We start from the raw sequence: 24250 nt of genomic DNA, 5'->3' as shown, positions 1-24250 counted from the left end.
TGTCGCTGTGGACCATTCAGTCACGACTGTACGATTGTTTGTAGCACAGAGGGCATCCCACTGCAACCTTCTGAATGTGCCATTGAAGGGAAATTCTGGCACCCATTTAACCTTTATTATTCATTTTAAGTGTTGCAGCAGAACCCGAGTGGCCAGCCTTATTTCTCCTTATCTTCTCATTTTGTATTGTAAACACATGTAATTTAGTTATCCAAAATGTTTATTGCCTTTCAGCTTCGTTTCTTTGCCTTTTGTTTCATGGTTTGTAGGTGAACAGTTCAATCAATCATATCCTTGCAGTAGGTTCATCATTCCCACCAAAAATAGGCATGAAAATGGCGACCTATGACCATGATCTTGCAGCTTCCATTGTCTGTTGAAATACAACATCTCAGCAACTAGCTTCCTAAGTGAATTTGCAAGATACGAAACGAACCCTTTTAGTGTAAAATTCATTACCTGCGCATACACAGTTGGACAGAGGTTACACTTGTCAGCAATATCATAAGTATTCGGTTAATTTAATATTACTGTAACTTTGTGACTGGAATTTCTTTAAATCTTAACCTTAGCATTACATGCATAACGAGCGTAAAATTTCTTCATAGTGAGAGAGAGAGAGAGAGAGAGTTGTCATTCGAAACACAAGAATTTGCCACTGAAGCATGTTAGCAAATTGCAGGTCTTAATTTATTAGGCCTTAACCAGGAAGCGAAATATTAGAAGTGTTACAATTAGGAAGAAGTGCCATTATTTCTCATAAACATGTCTTAGTTTTGTAGTACAATTAGCTACGAACACAAACTATCTGCCAACTTCATCCCTGTACTACATAGCAAGCAAATGCTGCCGCTTCTTAAATATCCCCTACACCCTCCTTAACTCATTCATTATTTCATATACATTCACTTTGTCCCCAAATTCTTAGTCCGTTCACTTGAGCATTTGCATTTACAATTTCAACTCACTTTTGCCTAAGTTGAGTAATTTACCTTTAAAAAGAGTTGTTTCCTTCATTCTTCAAAATTTAGTGTGCATTTGCCCTTATAGTTGAGTCATATCCGTAGGTCCCGTGACCATGTAGTCCGGAACTAAGTTTCTTGATGGTTTTGTCATCTTTAGGGGTTAAATAAAAAATTTGGCCCCCCCTTGTACCTCAGTAGAGGTAAAGTGTGGGAAAAATTTTGGCAGCACTTTTTAAAAATGCTGGCCAATGCAAACGATGAAATTTTGAAAATTTGTGGCTAACCTCATTTTCGTTATGAAACATTAATATAAGGGGGTTTTTGGGTCATGAAATTCATTTCTGCAATAAAACTTTACATTCAGACAATCCTTGATACATAAAAATCCAATATGGCTGCCATAAAATCGATTTCAGTAACGTTTTAGCTCAGATTACTCTAGAATATGAATATGTGCTAATTAGTAATATATTATAAAGTAGCTAATAAATATTTATAACTTGAACACACAATTCAACTGTGATTTTATCATTCAAAACATTAGGCATTATCATAGTGAACTACTGAAACAATATTTGATAACTTGTTTTATACTTTTATGATAATCTTTTATCACTATATGTCCTCTGGGACAAACTTATTCGGTGTCTGAGTCTGATGAGCTATCTGTGGAGCTCTCACATTCTGTATCAGTGTCACTATCACTATCTGAGCTGGAGGTATCACTGAAATAATTATCATGCTCTGGTAAGGGTCCACGGGTGTACCTTACCACTCTACATTTTTCATTCTCGAGATTCCATCCATTCCCAATGGGAGACGGATGTTCTCTGAGCTCAAAGTTTTTAAAGCAGTAGGTGAGATAGATCGCTCTTTCCAAATGGTGGTACAGTGAATCTGAATCTGGGGGAGGTGGAGTGTACTTTTCCTTTTCTGCTTGCACCATTTTTGGGCTCTTGCTTCAGCACAGGTCGAACCCGATAGGCATCAATACGATTTAGTAAGATCAAACCGTTCCATGTCATAATGAATCTCATCAACTAAAGATGGTTGCATACATACAGATGAACGGAGCTCTCTGGCTTCAGAGCCCGTCTTTAGCTTTTTCATCAGCTGTTTTTTTCCATGACCATACTGACCAGGTGTGTGGACACATCCTGCAATACAGTGGGCAGTTATCATAATGTCGTTCATCTTTTCATCTGCCAAATCCTTGCAATTTCCTAACCATCCTTTCTTTTTATTAAGAAATCACCTGGAACATGATGTGCAACATATGCAGCTTGCATATATACATCGGTGTCCTCACTGTCAATAACTACAGGGAGATCTGGGTTGTCTTGCCTAATGATAGAATATATGGTCAGCATCATAGTATCAGCTTCTGTGAGGTCTCCTACCTCCGAGGTTTAAAGGGTATGCTCTTCTCACATCCCCCTCAGTGTCACCAAGACACCATCCTGTTGTTTTACTTCTCTCTTTTGCAGTTGAGATGTTCCCGTTTCAATGCAATTTGCTTACAAGTCAGTGGCTTCTACTAGTGCCAGCAGCATTGCTAGCAGTCGCTGCTCACGCTATTAGTTTGCTTGCATCTTCTTCACATTGTACCAAGATTTGCTCACTGATTGCTGGTGTCATCTGACAGCTGTCAGCTGTTCTTAACTCTAGTATTCTTGTGTCTTCCTATCATATCTTAGGCAGGTATCGTGACTTCTCTCATGGGTTGAGGGGGGTGAGGGAACTTCACTATTCACCTTTTTCCATCATCCCTCAACTCGTGAATACATGGGTCGCAATCAAAAGTAGGAGTTGACTTCCCCTTCCTACAGGATCAAGGGAGTGGGGCTGCTGTCTGACCCCTCTCTGTCCAACATTTTTGGCTCATGGGTGGAAGCATCGTCTTCTACTCCCCTACTACTCAGGGTGTCCCTTGTCTTCCCGGGCTCGGCAATATAACCGACCCACATGGCCCTGGGGGTATTCTTCCTGGCACTACCTCCATGCCACTGCTGCTTCTTCCTTCCTTTCTGGCAGGGTTGGACCCATCACTACCATCCTCTCCGTTCAAAACAAGTTTGTTACTCCTTTCCTAGGTCTGTTGTGCAGGGTCCATACTGGGGCCTGGAAGGGTGGTGGGTGCCACCACTGTTGCCATTTGATGCCACTGAAAACATCAGTTTTGGTTTTTCTATACTAGTCTTTGTATGTCTTTGTCTCAAGCAGATTTGTCTAATATTTTGTGAATGCTTCCGTCAATTACAATTCTTCTCTCGCCTGCTTGTTGCTGAATTCAGTTGCAAAACTGTCTAACAACAGTAATTATTAACTCCCCAATTGCACTAATCTGTCTGGTTAACACTGTAATTTTTGAAATCATAAGGCTACTGTATCTATCTATCCAAACTGCTTTAGCCATAGCTTTTTTTTTTTTGCTAGTTTGTTCGTTTCACTATTTCCTTCATCATTGCTGCCTGCTGAACTTCCTCTCATCTCTATGTTTATATCACTTCATGTCACTATATGTCTGCTAAAATGATTTAGAACTAACGTTATTTGAACCACGACTGACACCAAATTATATGACCCGAATTTGGGTCATTTCCAGGTTCGGGACCATGAAGGAAAACATGAGAGTAATAAGTTTACATGCATGTGGTGTGATACATGTAAAAATAATAATCTTTTTTGCTACACAGATGCCCTTTACTTGTTGTTATTATAATGTTAACTATACTAGCATACATCTGGACGACAGATGGGACTCTTAATGGCACAGCAGCATGGAGATACATCTTTGCAGGGGCTGAGGGCACCGATTGCCAGCCACCAGGCACCCATCCCTTGACTCAGTCTATTCTGTATGGAAGCAGATAATGAACTGATGTGACCGCTTGGCGGCCTCTGTTTCAAAATACACTTCACATGGCATCTGTATGCCAAAGGCCAATAGGTTATTCTGGTCCTATAGACACAAGGAGCCAATCAGGAAGGGACATTGAGATGCGTGGCACTCTCTGAATTACCCAAGCCACGCCAAACTACTAACATCTTTGGTGGTTATTTTTGTGTAGCACATACAGAGAGTATTACTGTTATAACGGTTTTATGGTCCTTTAGAATATCACAGAAAAGGCATAGCCACAACTGTATCAAATCAGCTTATCAGGGTGGCACTGTTGACCTACTTGTGACACACAACAGGCACTCGAACTCAGATCTGCAATGCAGAGGAATGTTGTGACACACAACAGGCACTTGAACTCAGATCTGCATACAAGTGGGATTACGTGTAAAGCAGATTTGGAATATGCTAGGCTCTCCTATTGTCTCATGTTCGTTTGGGGAGGTAAATCATGTCAGGTAGCTGGAAAGGAATTTGTAGGCAGCCAGCACAATAGTTCAACAGAAGGAGTTAACTATGGCGAAGTCATTAACCTGTTAAGCGTCACCCACGTAATAATACGTTTACCGTGATCTACTCGGTAGCGCCTTCAACGGGATATTACGTTCAACACTTTAACTGTGCTTGTCAAGCCGTCAGCCCCGTAATAATACGTTTACTCGTATAGAAAGTGTAGGAACATCATTTGGTAACACTCTCAGCACATGGGAAACTTATTTCCAGCCTGGCAACTCTTTCCTGGTGGTCGCTTATGCTAGAAAACTGCCTGTCCCTGCTGGTTTTCTTTCAATACGCTTCGGGCGTTTATCGAGACAAATAGGTTTTCACGTCTTTCACAATGAATGTCCCAAAGAGGAGGCGTATTTCTTCAGGTGAGATCAATCAAATACTAGATGAAGAGTCTGATATTGATAACCTATTTGATGATGAGAGCTCTAGTTCTGAATCCTCCAGTGATGAGGATACAAACTTTTCTTCCAATAGCAGGAGTGAAGATGACTTTTCTTTGCCGAGAGAGAGAGAGAGAGAGAGATCCCTTTACTTTTGTTGCTGATCCCAGCGTGAAATTTACAGTTGAGGATAAAGAGAATTCATTAGAATATTTTGAGAAATATTTTGATGAGGAAATCATTGATTACCTCGTGAAAGAAACAAACAGATGTGCAAATCAGTTTCTAGATGAGAATGTAGAACATTTGTCTCCACAATCACGAGAACATAGATAGATGGTTTGACACTGTGAAGTAGGATTTTGTGTAGCCCGTTGCTTTAGAGATTGGCATACGAAAGAATAATAGTGCATGTATGTATTATATTTTTCATTCAGTATTATGAAGTCTTTTGAAATAAAATAATTGTAGTATTATATTTTTTTACTCCAACATTTAATAATTTCCTACACTTAACTACAGTATGAATAATAAGCATAAAAATCAATATTAACTTTGAAAACTATCATCAGTGCTATGATCGCTGATTACAAAAAAAGCGTGACGGTACGTTAGCAGCGATATATATATGTATATATATATATATATCAATATATATATATATATATATATATATATATATATATATATATATATACATATACAAAACATACAAAATCCAAAACAATAATTCCCATACGAAATAATGTAAATCTAATTCATTCACTCCAGATACCCAAAATAAACAAAACATTTTATAGAGAATAAACAGTTTTGCATACAGAAAACAATGAGCACTAAATATAAATAACTAATGAAATAGATAAATAAACATTTAACATCACTGTTACCATTATGGAAGACTCTTGTAAGTTATGGAATATGGAGAGGAGAGGAGAGGGAGGAGGATAAGTTATAGTTAGGAAGAGGAATCAGCCTCCAGAAGGACTTGAGGTATCAAGGACCTATCTGGGGTTACATCTCTTCGTTTTTAAGTGGCACTAGGATCAGCTTGAGAGTCACTAAACTCTGTCGCAGAACAAAACTGCCAGACATTTGCTTTTGGTGTCTCTTTAAAATTTTCCTAAAGTGAAACAATGCATTGTCATTAAACATGTTGGAGATCCAGATAACAACATCATTGTTGGAAATATAATTCTCCACAAAATTTTTCACATCACTCCACTTTGCAAACATGTCCTTAATCACTGAAGTAGGCACTGAGTGCTCGGAATGGGCCTAGTCACAAGGTGGGCCCTGGAAGGAGCATTTCTGGGTCTATGAATTCCGAGGTAATGTACAAAACCAGAGTCAAAATTTTGTCAAAAAAGTCAACAAAAACTGAATCATACAAAAACCAGCCCATACATGTATATATATATATATATTTATATATTATATATATATATATATTATATATTATTATATATATTATTTATCTATATATATATATATATATGTATATATATATGAAATATATATATATTATATATATATATATATATATATATTTATATATATATAATATATATCTATATACTAGTATATATACAAAAATAAAATATATATAATATTAATATATAAAATTATATAATATAAATATATAAATAAAATAATAATAAAGATATATAAATAATAGTATAGTAATATATAAATAAATATTATATATATATAAATATTAGAATTTTATTATAACCATATATATATATATATATATATATATACAGTGGTACCTAGACATACGAAAGGCTCAACTTACGAAAAACTCGAGATACGAAAGCAAATACGAAAAATTTTACAGCTCTACATACGAAAAGTTTTCAAGATACGATAGGTTGTTGCTGTAAAGTCCCGAGATTTGCCCGGACCACCGAGAACAATTTTAAAACTCCCGCGCCGCCAACTGAGTAAACTCGCCACCCTCCTCCCGCTCTCCCATTGGTTCCTGATGCTAGTCACCCCATAAGGTCCTGCTCTCCTATTGGTCAGCATCTACCCCTTGTGCTTTAAGTATATTCTATTGGTAAAAGGATGCTGTAAATTGACAAACTTATTCATGCAATACATTTAATAAAAAAAACATTAGGTAAAGATAGAATAAAGAATAGAAATGAATGGTTATTATACTGTTTGGTAGTTTCAGTAGTTGAAGAGAGATAATGAAAATTTATGGTTACTGTGTAAAGTGATTGCTTGGCGATCGTTCGATACTCGTAAGTGCTGGATGTAAACAGAAGTTTGGAAGCTTTTTTTTGTTTATTATAGTTAATGGTTACTTAATAATTATTTGAAATGAGTACATGCAATACATTTAATAAAAAATTGTGAATTAGATATCTAAAATATAAAATAAATCAGACTGCCAACAAATACGTATTTTTTAGAATTCTTCTTCTGTTTTATTATTACGTTACGTATACGTATGTTTCATTAAAGCTGTCAGTAACTCGCTATCTCCATTAGGTAAAGATAGAATAAAGATTAGAAATGAGTGGTTATTATACTGTTTGGTAGTTTCATTAGTTGAAGAGATACTAATGAAAATTTATGGCATACTGTGTGCTAGGAAAAATGATTGCTTGGCATTTGTTTGGTACTCGTAAGACGGGTAAGAGCTGAATGTAAACAATCGATTGGAAGGTTTTTTTTTTGTTTGTTTGTGTATTATAGTTAATGATTAATTAATAATTATTTGAAATGAGTACATACTGATTATTTATACATTTTATTGGCATATTCTAAGCTTTTAGCTCTTAGGTTTGGATGTCAGAATCATAGACTAGGCTACAGTAGCAACCGCTAACATAGGCTAGGCTTATTGCTAAGGGACATATGCTAAAGTCCTAATATATGCAGTAAAAAAATGGGGTTGAACATTACATGCAGTTGAATATTACTCAAGTATGTACAGTATTTTGCCATTTTGGAGTCATATTTCTTCCGTCGGATCGGCGTCGTAACCCTAGAACATGTGTTTTAGGTCTGGAAATATAATTTACTGGGGTGTTTTTGGAGGGCTTGGAACGGATTAGCTATTTTACATGTAAAATGTGGTCCAAGGTACGAAAACTTCATGATACGAAGGGCGCCTCGGAACGGATTAATTTCGTATCTCGAGGTACTACTGTATATATATATTATATATATATATATACCATATATATATATATTATCTTTCTATAATATAATAAATATAATTGTATGTATGTATGTATGTATGTAAATTGTAGTATGAGTATGTATGTATCTAAATGTATGTATGATATGTATGTATGTTGTATGTAAATGTATGTATGTATGTATGTTATGTATTTGTTATGTTATGTATTTTGTTATGTATGTATGTATGTATGTATGTTATGTATTGTAAATTTATGTATATATATACATATATGTAATATATATATAATAAATTATATATAATATAATATATATATATATATAGTATTATACACATATATACAGTAATCCCTCGCTACTTCGCGCCTCAAGTTTCGTGCCCTCAGTGCATCGCGGATTTTTCAAAAATATTCATAAAAAATTTAAAGTTGAGAAAAAATGGTGCGGACGCTAGCAGAAGGCAGAGAGAGTACATTAGAACATCAGGTATCAACACGGAGATGGCGCGTAACTCAAAATCCACCTCTCTGATTCGCTGGCCATCTTGGCTCCTGAATCTCGTAAGCTGATTGGCCGAGCCGCCGAGACGCGTTACCCAGCATCTCTCCCTGCCCAGCGCCCAGCGAAGGAAGACCGTATTCATTGTTCTCTCGCGCTCGTGTCGCTACTCTTGCCGCATGAAAGTTTTAGCTGTTCTTTTGTGCTTTTTTTGTGCAAAATAGTGCTTGTGATGCCCTTGAAAATGGCTCCTAAACGTCCTACACTCTCTACATCCTCTGGTGAACCCAAGAAGAAGAGAAAAATGATGACGGTGAACGAGAAAGTGAAATTATTGGACATGTTTAAGGCAGACAGTAGCTATGCGTCTGTTGCCTGCATGTACAGACTGAATGAATCAACGGTTCGCTACATAAAAAAAAAGACGAATTAAAAATCCGTAAAACTGCCTCAATAACATTCTCCAAGGACACTAAGCGGGTTGTGACTCCTTGTAATAAGAGGATTGTGTAAATGGAGAATGCGTTATCAGTGTGGATATGGACTGTCGGGAAAAGAAGGTTAGTCTCGATACCAACATGATTTGATACCAACATTGATAGAGGTGTTATGTATCTTGTTATAAGAATGCAGTTATTATTTACATATAAATGTACATGCACACAAAAAAGTGTATACTACACATTTAAAAAAAAGGGAGGACCCTACTTCGCGGTTTTTCACTTATCGCGGTCGGCTCTGGTCCCCATTAATAGCGATAGGTGAGGGATTACTGTGTATATATTATATATATATGAGTATATATATATATATATATATAATATATATATATATATTAATAATAGATTAAATAAATATGTTTTAGTAAATATCTAAATATATATATATATATAATAAATATAAATATATATATATATATAATATAATATATATAATATATAATATAGATATATATAAACATTATATATATATATTGGTATATATATATATATACATATATATATATATATATATATATATATATTATCATATTAATATATATAATATATATATATATATATATATTATGTAAGCAAACCAGTATATCTTCAACAAAGAAAGCCGTCTCTGCACATTGAGGAAAACAAGAAACATGATCCCCAAACCCTTCACTTACACCTTAACCTTCTAATCCATGCTTCAGACCTCTGTCCTTCCTTCACTTCCACACTCCATCCATACAAATCAACCACACATTCATCATCGGGGCATTCATTTTGTGGCATCCCCAATGGCACCGGCCTGTCAAGCTCCCAGATAGAACTCCTCACACCCCCGTTTTCTGGAAATGGAAAGGCACTAACGAATCCTGGTGCTTTTTTAAATCATGTTTTTGCTTGTTGATATGGCACTTGTAACATTGAGATCTGGGGTAATGCTCGTAAATGAGAAGTTACAACTGAATGGCTAGGTGGGAAGAAACCAAACGAAGAGTGTAATTTGAAGATACACGAAGACAATGTAGCATAGGACTGAAAGGACATGGCAGAGAAGTTCAAGTACCTTGGCAGTAACTCTAAATGGGAATAGTACTACCTTCTGAATACATGAAAGGTAAATTTTAAAAATTAATGACTACGTTCTGAAAAAACAAACATATACTCTTTATCTTCCTAATGTCTCCTAATTCTATGTTCCTCATGGAGTTACTTGCATTTATAATTCTTACTGCAATTCCCCTTTAGCTCTTAACACAGCAATATAGATTCACAGTTATTTAAGAGTGTGGTTCACAGACATCAGGTTATTGGTGAAGATGTATTATGAAAAATGGTTAAGTCTTTATTTGTAAATCATGACACTGAGCCCTGCTTACTGCGTTATCATCTGTATTCATAAAAGGGAGAGAGAGAGAGAGAGAGAGAGAGAGAGAGAGAGAGAGAGAGAGAGAGAGAGAGAGAGAGAGAGAGTTACATATGTAATGCAAAGTATATTTTATCCACACCCATCTTTTCTATAATGTAATAAAAATCTCGACTGTTGGTTGCAATTACTGCCATTTCACGTGTTATGTGGGTAAATAAAATATTCTCTGTTTTCATTCTATTATATGAAATTTACCCAATTTTTACTCATGTTATACTTCAAATTCTAACCTTAAGTAGTCGGGCATTATCTGGGTGTTCTCTTCTTATCCCTGTAAAGCACAGAAAACCAAGATTATTAAACATAACCTCCAGTATGATCTAGATCAGTGCATATACTTTAATGGAAAACTGTCACTTAGTGCATTACTTAACAACTTTCATTTAAATTGTTAATATACGTAGTTCATTACATACCAACATAGGAATTACGAACATTCATTATTACCTACCAGTCAAACCATATGACACTGATAAGTCTACTTAGCAAAATGCTGTGTCTGAGAAATCAGATCAGGCATAACAATTTTACCACTTATACGAAAATTAAATACTGAACCGTAACCTACTCTGAAAAATTGAGGTAATCACAAGAAATGATAGAACTACAAGCTACCAGAGGAGGCAGCATTAAAAAGCAGAAATTCCATTATACACTACAAATATCTTAAAAAGGTCATTTTCAGAAATCTATGGTAATCCACTGCATGTATAAAACACACTATGCTACTCAAAGATTACAAGTTGCACTAATTCTGTCTACTATCTATTAACCCACAACAAAATTAGTCATACCTATAGATCTACCTTTTAGTTCCGGGGATTATGAATTCTATAAAAAAATTGCAATAAATTACAAAATACTAAAACAATGGTGTAGGTAAGACTTATTTTACCATAAGCGTGTATATATATATATATATATATATATATATATATATATATATATATATATATATATAATATATATATATATATATATATATATATATATATATCATATATATATATATATATATATATAATATATATATATATATATATATATATTATATATATATATATATATATATATATATATATATATATATATATATATATATATATATATAATATATATATATATATATATATATATATATATATATATATATATATATACACATAATTTACAGCCAATGAAAGTGAAGCATACACATCAACTTGCTCTTGAATGGGAGTACACGCACAGTACCTGAAAACTTGTGCTTCTGCCCTCTTATTTCCTCATATTCAGAATTATCGTCGTCCTCATCACTAATAAAATCATTTGCTTGAACTCTATGCTTGCGTGGATCTTCTCTTATGGATAGTTCACTCTGCAATTACAAATTGTTCTAGATATATAATTTACCATATGAAATAAACTATGAGAAATGGTTCATTAACTTATGCAAATGACTAAAAGTAATGCTTTTCAACAAAAAAAAACTTTCTCAGTGAAAAAAAGCTTTCTTAAAGTTTACATGGCTTTAGAATGAAATATTTATACTCTATGCAGAAGCTGTGCAATTTGCAGTTAGAAAGTGACTAGGTAAATCTGACTTCTTCCCAACAGAAGAGGAATGCCCCTTTTAGCCATGACACCACATGACTAATAGACCATTCCTTGCAAAACTTCACCAATCGGGGATAGTGCTGGTCCCTACACCTACGGCATTGAAAATGGGGCCCTTTTCCAAGGACAACATACAGGGCTAAGACTTTCTATTTTTGCCTGTGTAAGACAGTAGGACATAATCTACACAGCAGGTTTTAAAAGTAATTTGTATTTTTTCTAACATACAAGCCATTCTTTACATAAGCTATTTAGCTTGCAAATGCAAGAAGAAACACCCATTCAGACCGACTGACAAAATAGTAAATTATCGACAAATAGGGAGAAGCTCCACCCACCTGTTGGCCTGCATGCCACTTTGCCTTCCAACTGAAGTGCCAGTTGAGAGGGGTGGCTGAAGTTGGCCATTCATGTGAAGAACTTCAGCATTAGTGGGAGGAAATCTGGGTAATCTCAAAACCAACTGTTATGTTCAGCCACATCAGGGTGTCACCTTCCTGGGCCAATAGAAGAAGGGAAGGGACCCTACATTTCTAGCATAATACACATACAAGGAATTACAAGGATTAGGATGTCTCAAAGACTTGTTAGTCCATCCGAGGAGACATCGTGTGCTCACTTATCTTTAGGAGCAGGTTTTACTTTGCATTCACAGTATCCTAATGATTTTGTCTAGCTTTCTTTAAACTCTTCCACACTGTTGCTGTTTACAACTTCTGGTGACAGTTTATTACAGGTGTCACATATCTTGTTTGTAAAGAAGTTCCCACAAAGGGATGTATTGTATCTCTTCAGTCCTAGTTTCCATTATTTATTGTCTGGTTTTCATTTTTAATGTAAATAGGTTACTGTCTAACTTTTGTTATACCTTTCAGTATTTTAAATGTTTTTATTAGTTGTCCTCGCAATCGTCATGTTTCTAAGCCATACATGTTCAGGCTCTCTAGTCGTCTTCGGTAACCTATTTGCCTGATGGATGGAATTAACTTTGTGCCTCTTGCTTGTACTCCTAATCTATTCATGTCTTTTCTTAGTGTTGGCGACCAAAACTGTACTGCATATTCTAGGTGGGGTCTAACTATTGATGTGTAGAGCTGCAGCACCGTTTCCTTGTTTCTGTATTTGAACTGCCTCTTTATGTATCCCACTAGTTTCTGCACCTTCTTTTCAGCTTTTATGCACTGTTTTGTGAATTTTAAGTCCATGGTGATAATGACTCCAAGGTCCTCCTATTGTTCTACACTATTTATGTCATTCCCAAGCAGCATGTAGCTGGCATGATGGTTGTTTATTCCCATTTGTAACACTACACTTATCTATGCTAAAAGGCATTTGCCATTTTTTTTACCACTCTATTTTCATTAGATCATTTCTTAAACTTTCCACTCCATCTGGGTCTGCTGCATTTACAACTAGTTTGGTGTCACCTGCAAATTTGGCTATCCTGCTAGTTAGCCTACATAAACATCTTTAATGTAAATAAAAAACAAGAGAGGGCCAAGGAAAAAACCCTGGGGAACTCCGCTTGTTACATCTGCCCATTCAGATTCTTCACCATTTATTACGACTCTCTGCTTTCTATAAGTTAGCCAGTCTTCGACCCAGCCTGTGGTTCCTCCTACAATTCCTAAAGCTCTAACTTTTGTCATCAGTTTCTTTTGTGGGACTTTGTGAAAGGCATTTTGGAAATCTAAGTAGCATATAACTATTGCTCTACTACTGTTGTAAATACCAGGCATGTTATGAAAAAAACCAAAGTGGTTTGATAGGCAGAATCTGTTTTGTCTGAAACTGTGTTGGCTGTTTAACAAGTTGTTTCTAGCTATGTGATCCACAATTTCATCTGGAATTATGGACTAAAAAATCTTGCAAATGACAGACGTTAGACAGATTGGTCTATAATTTCCCGGGTCTTCTCTTGGACCTTTTTTGTAAACTTGGGGCACATTACCTAGTTTCCATCCTTTTGGTGCCTTTCTTTGTTCAGCACTTTTTTCTGTAGAGTTTCTATAGGTGAAGAACTATCCCCTCTTTTAGCTCTTTAATTTCTCCTGGATGAATCCCATCCGTGCCATGAGATTTGAACTTGTTGAGTTTGTCTATTTTGTTTTTAGTGCCCTCTTCTGTAAATATTATTTGGTCCAACGGTTCTCCCCTTCATATTTAATAGCAGGTTCCGGTACTGAGGTTGTGTCTTCAATTGTGAAAACACTCGTAGAAAACTTATTCAATAACTCTGCTTTATCCAAGTCTGAGTTCACCAGGTTACCTCTATTGTCCTTTAGAGGACCTATGGTATTTTTTATTGGTTTCCTATTATCAACAAGGGCAAAGAATTCATTTGGGTTTTCTTTACAAACTGATGCAACTCTCTTATCCTCATTTATCTTCAGGACCATGAAGTAATGAGTTTATTCAATTACCCAGTCAGGCTGTAAGAAGCCAGACGGAAGTGTCGAGACAATAAAACAGGGATATTTACCAAGAGAGAAAGGGAACATGCATGGAAAGCCTACCTCCTCCAGCTAAATAAAACCAAACTCTTGCAGTCCTAAGTAGCCCAGTCTTACAAATCTGAAAGGTTAATCTATTAATAATAAAAATCAGAAAACAACACAGCTGTTGTGAACACTGCCAGCAGCTGCTACGTTTCTGAAGGAAACAAGTGATCATTCTTACATTGACAACTGAACCTGAATTCCATGTTATGCTTAACTGACTGAAGGGTTTGTATTAGTAAAAATACAAAGAAGGAAAAGGAATACTCAAGTTGCATTAAGGCTATATAACTGGCATCACAACATCTAGATGAATATTCCAGTTTATTCATGAAAAGCTCGAACGGCAAAGTCAGACAGAGAGTATTGACAGATGTCTGAACTCGGCAGAGGCTGGAAATAAAATGGAGAGCCAACCGACAGGTGAGCAAGCCTTCTCCCTACCTGTCAATAGTTAACTACCATGTCAGGAAGTTTAAACAGCCATTCCAGTTCGTGTTTGCAAGCTAAATCTTATGTAAAGAAAGAATGTTTGTATTTGTGAGGAGTAGGATTACGAGGACAACAAATGCAAAATTGAGTGAATGCAGCAAAAGGAAAAAAAGCTGCTTAGTGAAAATTATACCACTGATGAAATTATATGAAAAATTATAAAATTGGTTAAAGAAGGAAACAAAGTAAGAGAAAGCAAAAATATATCAGAAAGATGAACAGAGATAAAAATGCACTCTTATGTAATTCTGTTAAGGCATATCACACAACTGCAGAAAACTAGTTTTGTTCATTCAATGCAGGTGCATTACTGACTGAGAAGATCGTTGCTTAACAACTTCTCTTTGAAACACTTTACTTTGTGTAAATGTATATGTGCTCTGGACAGCTAAAAAGGCTACCTATGATTAATGGGATTTCTAAAACATTAACACATCATCTTATGTTATCATTTTCTCAATGCAGACACAATTCACATCATGTCCAAAATATAAGGGATACAACTGATCTTAAATAATGAGCAGCTATTCATACAAATTGGGCACCTATTCATACAAAATGGTCTTGTGAATAAAATATAAATGCATAAATAACCTAATGAAAGTATTTTCATCTACACTTTGCATACTTATCTCGATTTTCTTAAAAGGATAAAATCTTGACCCTGGAATCAGTCTGTCAGTCTATAAGCACCAGATCCTCTTTCCTTCTTATTTTCAATAAAGCAAATCCTAAAAGAAGACAAGAACGACTGCTTATATTTTTGTTTGTTACTTACCAATGATTGAGGGCCTCTTACTCTTCTTTGATCTCTAGGTGGTCTTCGATAAACTGGAGCTTCATTTGGAAAGTAGTCTGTGGAAAAAGGAAATATTAATGCGGTTTCTACATAACATTGCTGTACCTCAACCTTTTGACACTTAACTAAATTAAGCCTACTTTTATCATAGGATTCAGATTTTGTAAGAAAGTTTTTTTTTCTTTTAAAAATTAACACAAATTCTCTCTGTTTCTCCTGTTTACACGAGTTGGATTTGAATTTTGTTTTTTTTTAAGAATAAACAGGGAGCGAAGGACTGGAAGAAAACACACAGAAAGTGAGCACTGTAGTTTACCTCAAAATGATGCCTACAATTACATAAATATACAAGAGCACACATACATGTACATGCTCAAATGCTGACTTAAAATTGGACAAGTGGCTACCATATTGCACTCCATTTTGGTACCTCCACATTAAAAATCGTATAAGCACTTCATTTGAATCTGTGTGACTGCTGGGGGTATTAAAGATGCCTTCCAGCAATACTTTTAGTATTTATTTTGTAAGACAAATATTTATGAAATCTTTACACCATCCAAGACATGTAATAAGCTACTAGAGCTTAAGAGTATGTTGAAATCTTTGCTGAATATGTAACACAATAGATTTATGTAATGAATAACAGAATAATCTAATTAAAATTCCACAAAGAGATATTAACCTTATCATGTACCATGTAATTGACTTTATATTGTAAAAGTTCAGTTCATTTGTTAATTACATGAGTAATAAGCACTGAATATATTGTTAGTTAAATTAGGTCGGCAACGGGTGACACAGAGAGTTTGGAATGCGAAAACAGTACAGTCTCAAGTGTTAAGCTTAAAAACATTGGAACGAGATGAAACAAGCTTGCGCGATCAAAATATTAGCAAGCCGCATTGGTGAAGTCAGAAAAATGCAGTTGCGTACATCTGTTAGTTGGGTGCCAGACAGGGTGGCACATAATAGGTGAGAACACACTTACATCGGAATCATGAATAGATTAGCGTGCATGCATTTGTACGTCCAATAGCGTGCACGTGTTTGTACGGACACATGAATGGAATATAATCCCTAGGTGGTGATTAATGGGGAAATTAGATGACAAACTCTAGTAGTGGTCACCAGAGACTTTGGAAAAACCGAAGAGGCGCTAAGATCCGTCGGGAAAGGTAAATTGATATTATTGTTGAATTTTAATATATTATGTTCCTGAAAAATGACAAATTTTTGACCAATTTGTATTTTTCATAACTAACAAACCTGAGTTCTTAACATTAGGATAATACTAGCGCCAAGCTGGAAACCGGTAGAATTAAAATTAAACTTGTGAGATCCAGGGACTATTGGCATCTATATCAGGTCACGGGGCATGTATTACCCAGAATGCCCTTTGCGTCCCGTGATCAGCCAGTTACTCTTCCAACCCAGTTTAGACTGCTAGAGGGGTGGTTCGAGGTGGGCCTTTACCTGTTAAGACCTCAGGTTTGTTAGTTATGAAAAATACAAATTGGTTAAAAATTTGTCATTTGTTCATATATGAAACAAACCTTCGGTCTTAACATTAGGATAGACTTATTGGTGGGAGGTAAGTCTCTATAACTGACTGGGAGTTTGCCACTTTTATCCATTTCTGAATAGTAGGAGTATTCCAAGACAATGGACTATTAACCCTTGAACCAAAGATATATGAGAATCTATTGGTTTCCCTCACTGGGTGTTTGTACGATGCATGGTTTATTACATTACGGAAGATGGAGAACACTCCATGCTCCTAAACCATTCCTGTCCCTTGTATCTGGATTTATTATTACCCCTCTCTTTCCCTTTTACCCAGAGGAGTGTGTTGCTACTGAAAAGTATACTATACTCTAAGTTATCTTTGCAGTATGGCTGACCACCTCACCTGCATCTAGTCCGTTCCAGCTTATGATGGTACTCTCCTTCATACTGCCCGTGGGTAAAGGAGTAGAAAGAAAGTAGTAAAGACGGAAGACCAGTCATCTCATTCATTCTACTTACATACCTGCATCTTAGACTAGACACAAACTGACCCACCAGGGGTACCGGATGAGCTATACCACTTGCTGGGCTGCCACCACTGGACCCAAGGAAAAAGTGTCCAAGGATCTATGGGCAACATGTTTTAAATAAAAAGAAGTGAAAGTTGTTTGGTGTTGCCAAATACCAGCTTTCAGAATTCTCTCCACAGACATATTCTTCTTGAATGCCAAAGAAGCACTAAAACCCCTCATGTCATGAGCTCTAGCCCTCTCCTGGCTATTTGACCCTCTGTCTTCCGTCATGTGTGCATTCCTGATCGTTTCTCTTAGCCAAAACGATATTGTATTCCTAGACACTTCCTTTTTGTTCCATCCTGTACTTATGAACTTATGAGGTGCCTTGTTCTTCTTAAGTACTCTCTTAGTACCCTGACGGGACACAGAAGCATCTCTTCTTTGTCACTGTCTACGAATTCTGCCAGAGAAGGTATGGAAAAGGAGTCGAATCTGCCATCCGCTACTGATGGGTTTTGAGTTTTGGCTACAAATTCTGGAACAAACTTGAATACCATTGACTTCCAACCTCTCGAATGCTAAACTACATATGACAGGCCATGCAGTTCCCCCACCCTTTTGGTTGAGGCTAGGGCCAATAAGAAGACTGTCTTCAGGGTCAGGCTCCTATCTGTGGACTGCCTTAATGGTTCGCAGTGGAGTTTTGTAAGACTACTCAGTACCATGGTCAAATCCCAATCTGGGGCTTTTAGTTCCCTTGGGTAACAGGACTACTCAAAACTCTTCATTAACAAAGCCAGCTCCCATGAAGACAAAATGTCCACACCTTCCATGCGTAAGACCGAGGCTAGAGCAGCCCTGTACCCCTTTACAGCAGATACAGACTTATGCCTTTCTGTCCTGTGATATATCAGAAAGTCTGCTAATTGCTGAATAGTGGTTCTGAGTGGAGACAAGTTCCCTCTATGACACCAATCACGGTATGCTGACCATTTTCCTTGGTATACCGCTGCAGATGACTTTCTGATATTTCCTGCCATCTGTGTTGCTGCTTTCTGAGGAAAACCTCTCGCTCGCAGGAAATACTTGACAGTCTCCATCTATGAAGTGATAGGGACTTCACCGACTGGTGGTACCTCTCCACGTGCAGCTGACATAGTAGGTTGTTCCATGGAGGTAACTCTCGGCACGTCTATTAGGAGTTCCAACAGGTCCGGAAACCATTCTGCCTTCGGCCATAAAGGAGCTACCAGAGTCATTTTGAGGTTCTGAGACCGCATTACCCACTGTCAGATTGTTGTCCTGCACCCACCACAGTAAGTCTTTCCTCACTTCTGTTAATAGGGGAATTTGCTCGTACGGGTGATCTATCGTTGGTGACCAAAACTCCTTCATCCTCGATTGTAGAGATCAAAGGTGTAGCCTCCCTTGTGGCACTAGCTTCTCTAAGGAATTTATAATTCCCAGTACTACCTGCCACTGTCTTACTTGCTGTGTTTGTTTTTTCCGAAAGGCATTCACCACTTGTTTGCATTTCTCTACCCTCTGGTCTGCTGGGAATACTTTGGCTTTTACTGTGTCTATAATCATACCCAGATACGCCCAGCCATTAACTTGGATCTAACTGCGACTTCTCCTGATTTATCACAATGCCTAAGCTGTGACAAAACTGCAGGAGGGTCACCCTATCCCGAAGTAATTTTTCTCTGGACTTTGCTATCACCAGCCAATCGTCTAGGTATCTTATCAGCCTGATCCCCTGAGTATGCGCCCATGTCGACATGAGAGTGAACACTCTTGTAAAAACTTGAGGAGACATTGTCAATCCGAACCACAGGACTTTGAACTGGAAAACTTTCTCTGCAGGACTGAAGTGGGAAAATTTCCTGGAAGACTGATGGACTGGGATCTGAAAGTATGTGTCCTTCAAGTAGATTGTCAGCATATAGTCCTTGACCCTGACTGCTTGTAGAACCGTCTTTGGAGTCTCCATCCTGAATCTGGTTTTTCTTATAAACAGATTCAATGTTGACAGATCTATTTCTGTCCTCCAATCCCCGTTGGCTTTAGGGACAAGGAAAATCCTGCTGTAAAACCCCTTTGACGGAATGGATACTTGTTCCACAGCCCCTTTTTCCATCTTTTTCACTTCCTCTTGCAGAATAAAAGCCTTCTGAGGTTCCTGAGCATAAGTGAGGTGAAGTAATGGTTGTTCTGTCAGGGGTGGGGTTACTTCGAACGGAATCAAATAACTGACCCTGAGAACATCCACCACCCACTGCTCTACTCCAAATTCCTGCCACACCTTCCACTGATTTGCCAGGCAACCCCCCACTGGTGTGGCTGAGTGATGAGAGGCGCCCATCCTATCATCTTGAACCTCTCCCTCTTCCCCTAATCCCCCTTCCTCTGTTATTTCTATTGTGAAAGGGCCGATTGGCTAACTTCTTTGGGGAAGAGGGTCTTGTTGCTCTATTAGGGATGTTATGTCTCACTGGCTTCTTTCGAGGTACTTGCTGCTGCCTTACCTCAATAGGATTAGCTTTACTTCCAGATGTTTTTCTAACTGCCTGCTGTACTAATCTATCATTAGTGTCCATCCTTCTTCTATCTATAGCCTCTTCCAGTATGCCCTCTGGCGACTCTAGGATATCCCCATTCTGCATTGCCAGCAGGGAATCCAAATCAACAGGCGGCTTAATCTAGCCAAAGCTGCATCTCTCCTCATTAACAGGATATTTTCCCAAACATTGGCACTTAAATTTGTCAAGTACGCAATTGCTATGGAACCTGATTGTAGCAATCTGATGAACATTGACTCATCCACTACTTTTCTTGTTGCTTCTGAGGATGCAATTTTCACCACTGCTGTTGACTAAAGATCTAACCAAGAAGCAGTCTGAAAGACAGAAGAAGCCGTTGCTTCTAACATAGCAGCTTCCCGGCAAGTCATTGAAGGATTCCATCTTAACTTGATCTAAGGTTAATCCAGGCCTTAACCTTACCACATTTGGGTTAATTTGTCTAGATAGCAAAGGAACCATTGGTGTCGTATAATATTTCCCATGTTTCATCATTGGGGGGGAATAAAACTTAACAAGGTAATTCATACGACACCTTCATATCCTTTTTCAATCCAAACACCATGTCAATCCCTGGGGGAAGCATACTGGCAGGTGTCTCCGTGCTCCCTGAAAGATTACTGAATTGACAAATCAAATCAATCGCCTCCGCATATACAGCCAGAAACTCTTGGTTTTCTCCTTCCTCCGGTTCTAATGTACTGCATTCAGCCACAGGAGACGCTAGCTCACTTCTATCCGCTGACAAACGTCTGGATGCTTCATGGCCGTCTGACCCTACGGCCGCGGCATCTTTGATCTCTGATGGCCGCCGACGGCTCGATCTCAAAAAGTCAGTAGGAGAACGAGACCGCCTAACTCCTTCTCTGCTCACAGATCTAGAGCGAGAATCCTGCCTATATTTCCAAGATGAAGGCTCTCTCGAAACAGAGCTAATTTCCTCTCTATCTCTATTAATATCGTCTCCAACAACTGTTAGGGAATTCGGCCTTGATCCCTCTCATCGAGTCTAACAATGCCTTCCACCAACGTATCAGACGAGGTTACCAACTCTTTATTATTTGACCTTTTAATGGGAGCTCTATCATCCTTTCTCCGTATTTTAAAAGGTCTTAAAGGCAAAACTGGTATCTATTCTTTATTCTTTGTTGAACTCTTTGCACCCATCATTGATTTTACCAACGGCAGTGTACTCTCTCTTAGACTCTTTGTAGTCTCTGCTGGCATCTCTGCGTCAGCCGCTAGCCCAGCAACCGTCGACGCTTTCGCTCATTTGGATGCTTGTAAACGGCTTCGTCCATTAGCTTTAAGCTTACCAGCCACTGACTTCTTTACTTTGTTGCTGACCAGGATGTGACAGTCCTGGCTCAAAGATGAAGAAGAATTCACCCTTCTCCTCTTGGCCCAAGGATCAGTCACGAAGTCCCATATCCATCAACGCTTGACTGGTACACGCAGTGACATCATCAAACTTAGCGATGACACCGAGCTAGAGGAAGAAGGCGAAGAAGAAGATGAATCATGCCTTTTCTTTTTGTATTTCTTAACTATCTTCTCTTTTAGATCTTGTAATTTCTTCATGACTGTGCGTACCAACGAGTCAGAAAGTGTATTTGGCTCAGGAGGCAACGAAGTAAATTGAGAAGCAGTAGGCTGGGACGTCATCGCGTCTGCCATGTCAGTTTGTGACGCCGGTTGTGACGTCACCAATCTTGTAGTTCCACCAAACAACCACAACAAACTGAACAAGGATTAGTAATAGTACATACGTTTTCTCTGCACCTACTACATGTTGGATGAGGATCTGTCGACACCAAAGTTAAAAATCTTGAACAAGGAAACCCACTAACTCCAGGGCATTTCCTTTGTCTCTTCCGAGAACCGGAAGAAGTTCCCATTGGTGAAGCAAAAATCTCCATCTCACAACGTACAAACCCTTCAGATCACACCCACACTGAGCACACCCAGAGAAAGAAAAATTAAAAAGTGAAATGAATAAAATCAGGCAAACTAAAACCAGCTTTAAACAGATAGAAAGTAATCATGTCCTATCTTAAAGGCAGTAGGAAAGTAACTGGGTGGTCACGGGATGCCGAGGGCTTTCTGGGTAATACATGCCCCGTGACCTGGTATAGATGCCAATAGTCCCTGGATCTCACAAGTTTAATTTTAATTCTACCAGTTTCCAGCTTGGTGCTAGTATTATCCTAATGTTAAGACCGAAGGTTTGTTTCGTATATGAACAATAGTGGTTTCTTTTACAGATGGATTCGGTTTGTTACAATGAAAATTAACTCTATTTGGCATTTATTTGACAAAGACTGACAGGTTTCTTTAATAACAAGGATAGTGTGTGACAATTTTAATAAAGGTATTCCATGCTTTTTGCTATTTTGAATTCATTTTATTTAACTTTCATGTTAGCTATTTTGGGGAAAATCAAGACTATTTTTGTATCTCAAGAGTTTGAATTAGAACCTAGATTCAATGACTGATTTTAGCTATGCAGAGGGCAGGTTACTGGGAGCATCGAAGGCAGGTCACGTTACTAGATACATTTAGTGATTTCTCTCCTTTTAATTAACCCTTTAGTACGTATATATACGTAGCACGCCAGCGCTACCTGAGCCGTTTAGTACGTATATATACGGGGAACAGATGTTTTGAACGTGACATTTAGTAGGTATATATATACGATTGTTTTTTCCTGCCTCGTTTTCGAGGTAAATCCTCTATAATGTATTCTCTTGAGGTCCGAAGAAGTGTTGTCGACCCTATCCAAACAAAAACACTTTCTCCCGAACCCCTTTTATCATAATTTTCCTGATTTTCTATATCTAACGCGGGAATTCGCCAATCACTTGGCAGAGTCGCTATGTAGCGAGACAACACGGTGCTGGCTGGTCGTTCATTTACAGGGAATTTTGGTCTTTCAACGCAGGGGGTAGAGGGGCTATAATCTTTTCTAAGCCAAATTAGCATCAGTCGTGTTTTCTTCTGTTTTTCTTTTCCAGCTCTAGCGCAAATGAAAACGATAAGTATGTAATTGTAATTATTTGACATTTTCCCCACTGAAATACGAAAAAAAATGTACTGGAACGTCACAGAAGAAGAGGTTAGATGTAGAACGCATGAACTTTCATTTATGAAACAATGCACAAGTACCATATTCTAAATGAAAGTTATTTACAAAATTCTTACACAACAAACATTACTGAAAATTCATCCGACAGTGATAATGATGAAAACGAAAACAGAGGGTAAACAAGGTAAAGACAATAAAGTATGAATATATGTAATGATTCTGAATGGGTTGCCAGTAATTTCTGGTCCTAAGATTTCGTATTTGACAACAGTGGCAGTTTCATTATATCGATAAAGGAAAATCTATAAAAACAGATGATGAAATTTATCCCATTAGCATTTTCTTAATCAAATTACCCTTTAGTCTAAGTCGTGTAAAGAGAGAGAGAGAGAGAGAGAGAGAGAGAGAGAGAGAGAGAGAGAGAGAGAGAGAGAGAGAGAGAGAGAGAGAACTGTTTTCTTTGTAGTATTCTACTTTATCCTCCTTCGAACACTGATGCCATACAGAAATCGAACCTAATAATTTTGACATTGATAAAAATATAACGCTAGAGAACTATAACAACACTAAAAGAAGAAAAGTATATATATGAGTATGTATGAGTGTCATGTATGTAATTTGACTTTCTGCCATCACTTGAGGAACCAATAACAGTTTTTTTTTTTATCGCACTGTTTCATTTTACTTTCATCGGTGAGTCTGGGCTAGACATTGGGAGTTAGTATGATTTATTTAGGCGATTAGAAACTAGATTATCTTCACCCTAACTTTTTATCAAAGCAGTTACTAAATTATTTCGATTCTTCAGATTTCAGTTAATTTTACGTCTTCACGGTTAGATACCAGAACCTAGCA

The 24250-nt window shown here is 37.3% G+C and overlaps 1 protein-coding gene across 7 annotated transcripts in view; it reads right to left on the bottom strand.

Annotated features, from left to right (window-relative positions):
• The window catches only part of LOC135216507 (protein mono-ADP-ribosyltransferase PARP12-like), a 376362-nt gene that overhangs the window by 101866 nt on the left and 250246 nt on the right, over nt 1-24250 (bottom strand). For all 7 annotated transcript variants that reach the window (XM_064251894.1, XM_064251902.1, XM_064251889.1 and 4 more), the window contains 3 exons: nt 15684-15760; nt 11553-11676; nt 10550-10590 (listed from right to left, as the gene is read on the bottom strand). In XM_064251894.1, coding sequence (XP_064107964.1) covers nt 10550-10590; nt 11553-11676; nt 15684-15760 — 242 coding nt within the window. The remainder of the gene's footprint in view (nt 1-10549; nt 10591-11552; nt 11677-15683; nt 15761-24250) is intronic.

Source organism: Macrobrachium nipponense, chromosome 19, assembly GCF_015104395.2.
Source record: "Macrobrachium nipponense isolate FS-2020 chromosome 19, ASM1510439v2, whole genome shotgun sequence".
Taxonomy (NCBI): domain Eukaryota; kingdom Metazoa; phylum Arthropoda; class Malacostraca; order Decapoda; family Palaemonidae; genus Macrobrachium; species Macrobrachium nipponense.
This window is presented reverse-complemented; position numbering and strand designations above follow the sequence as displayed.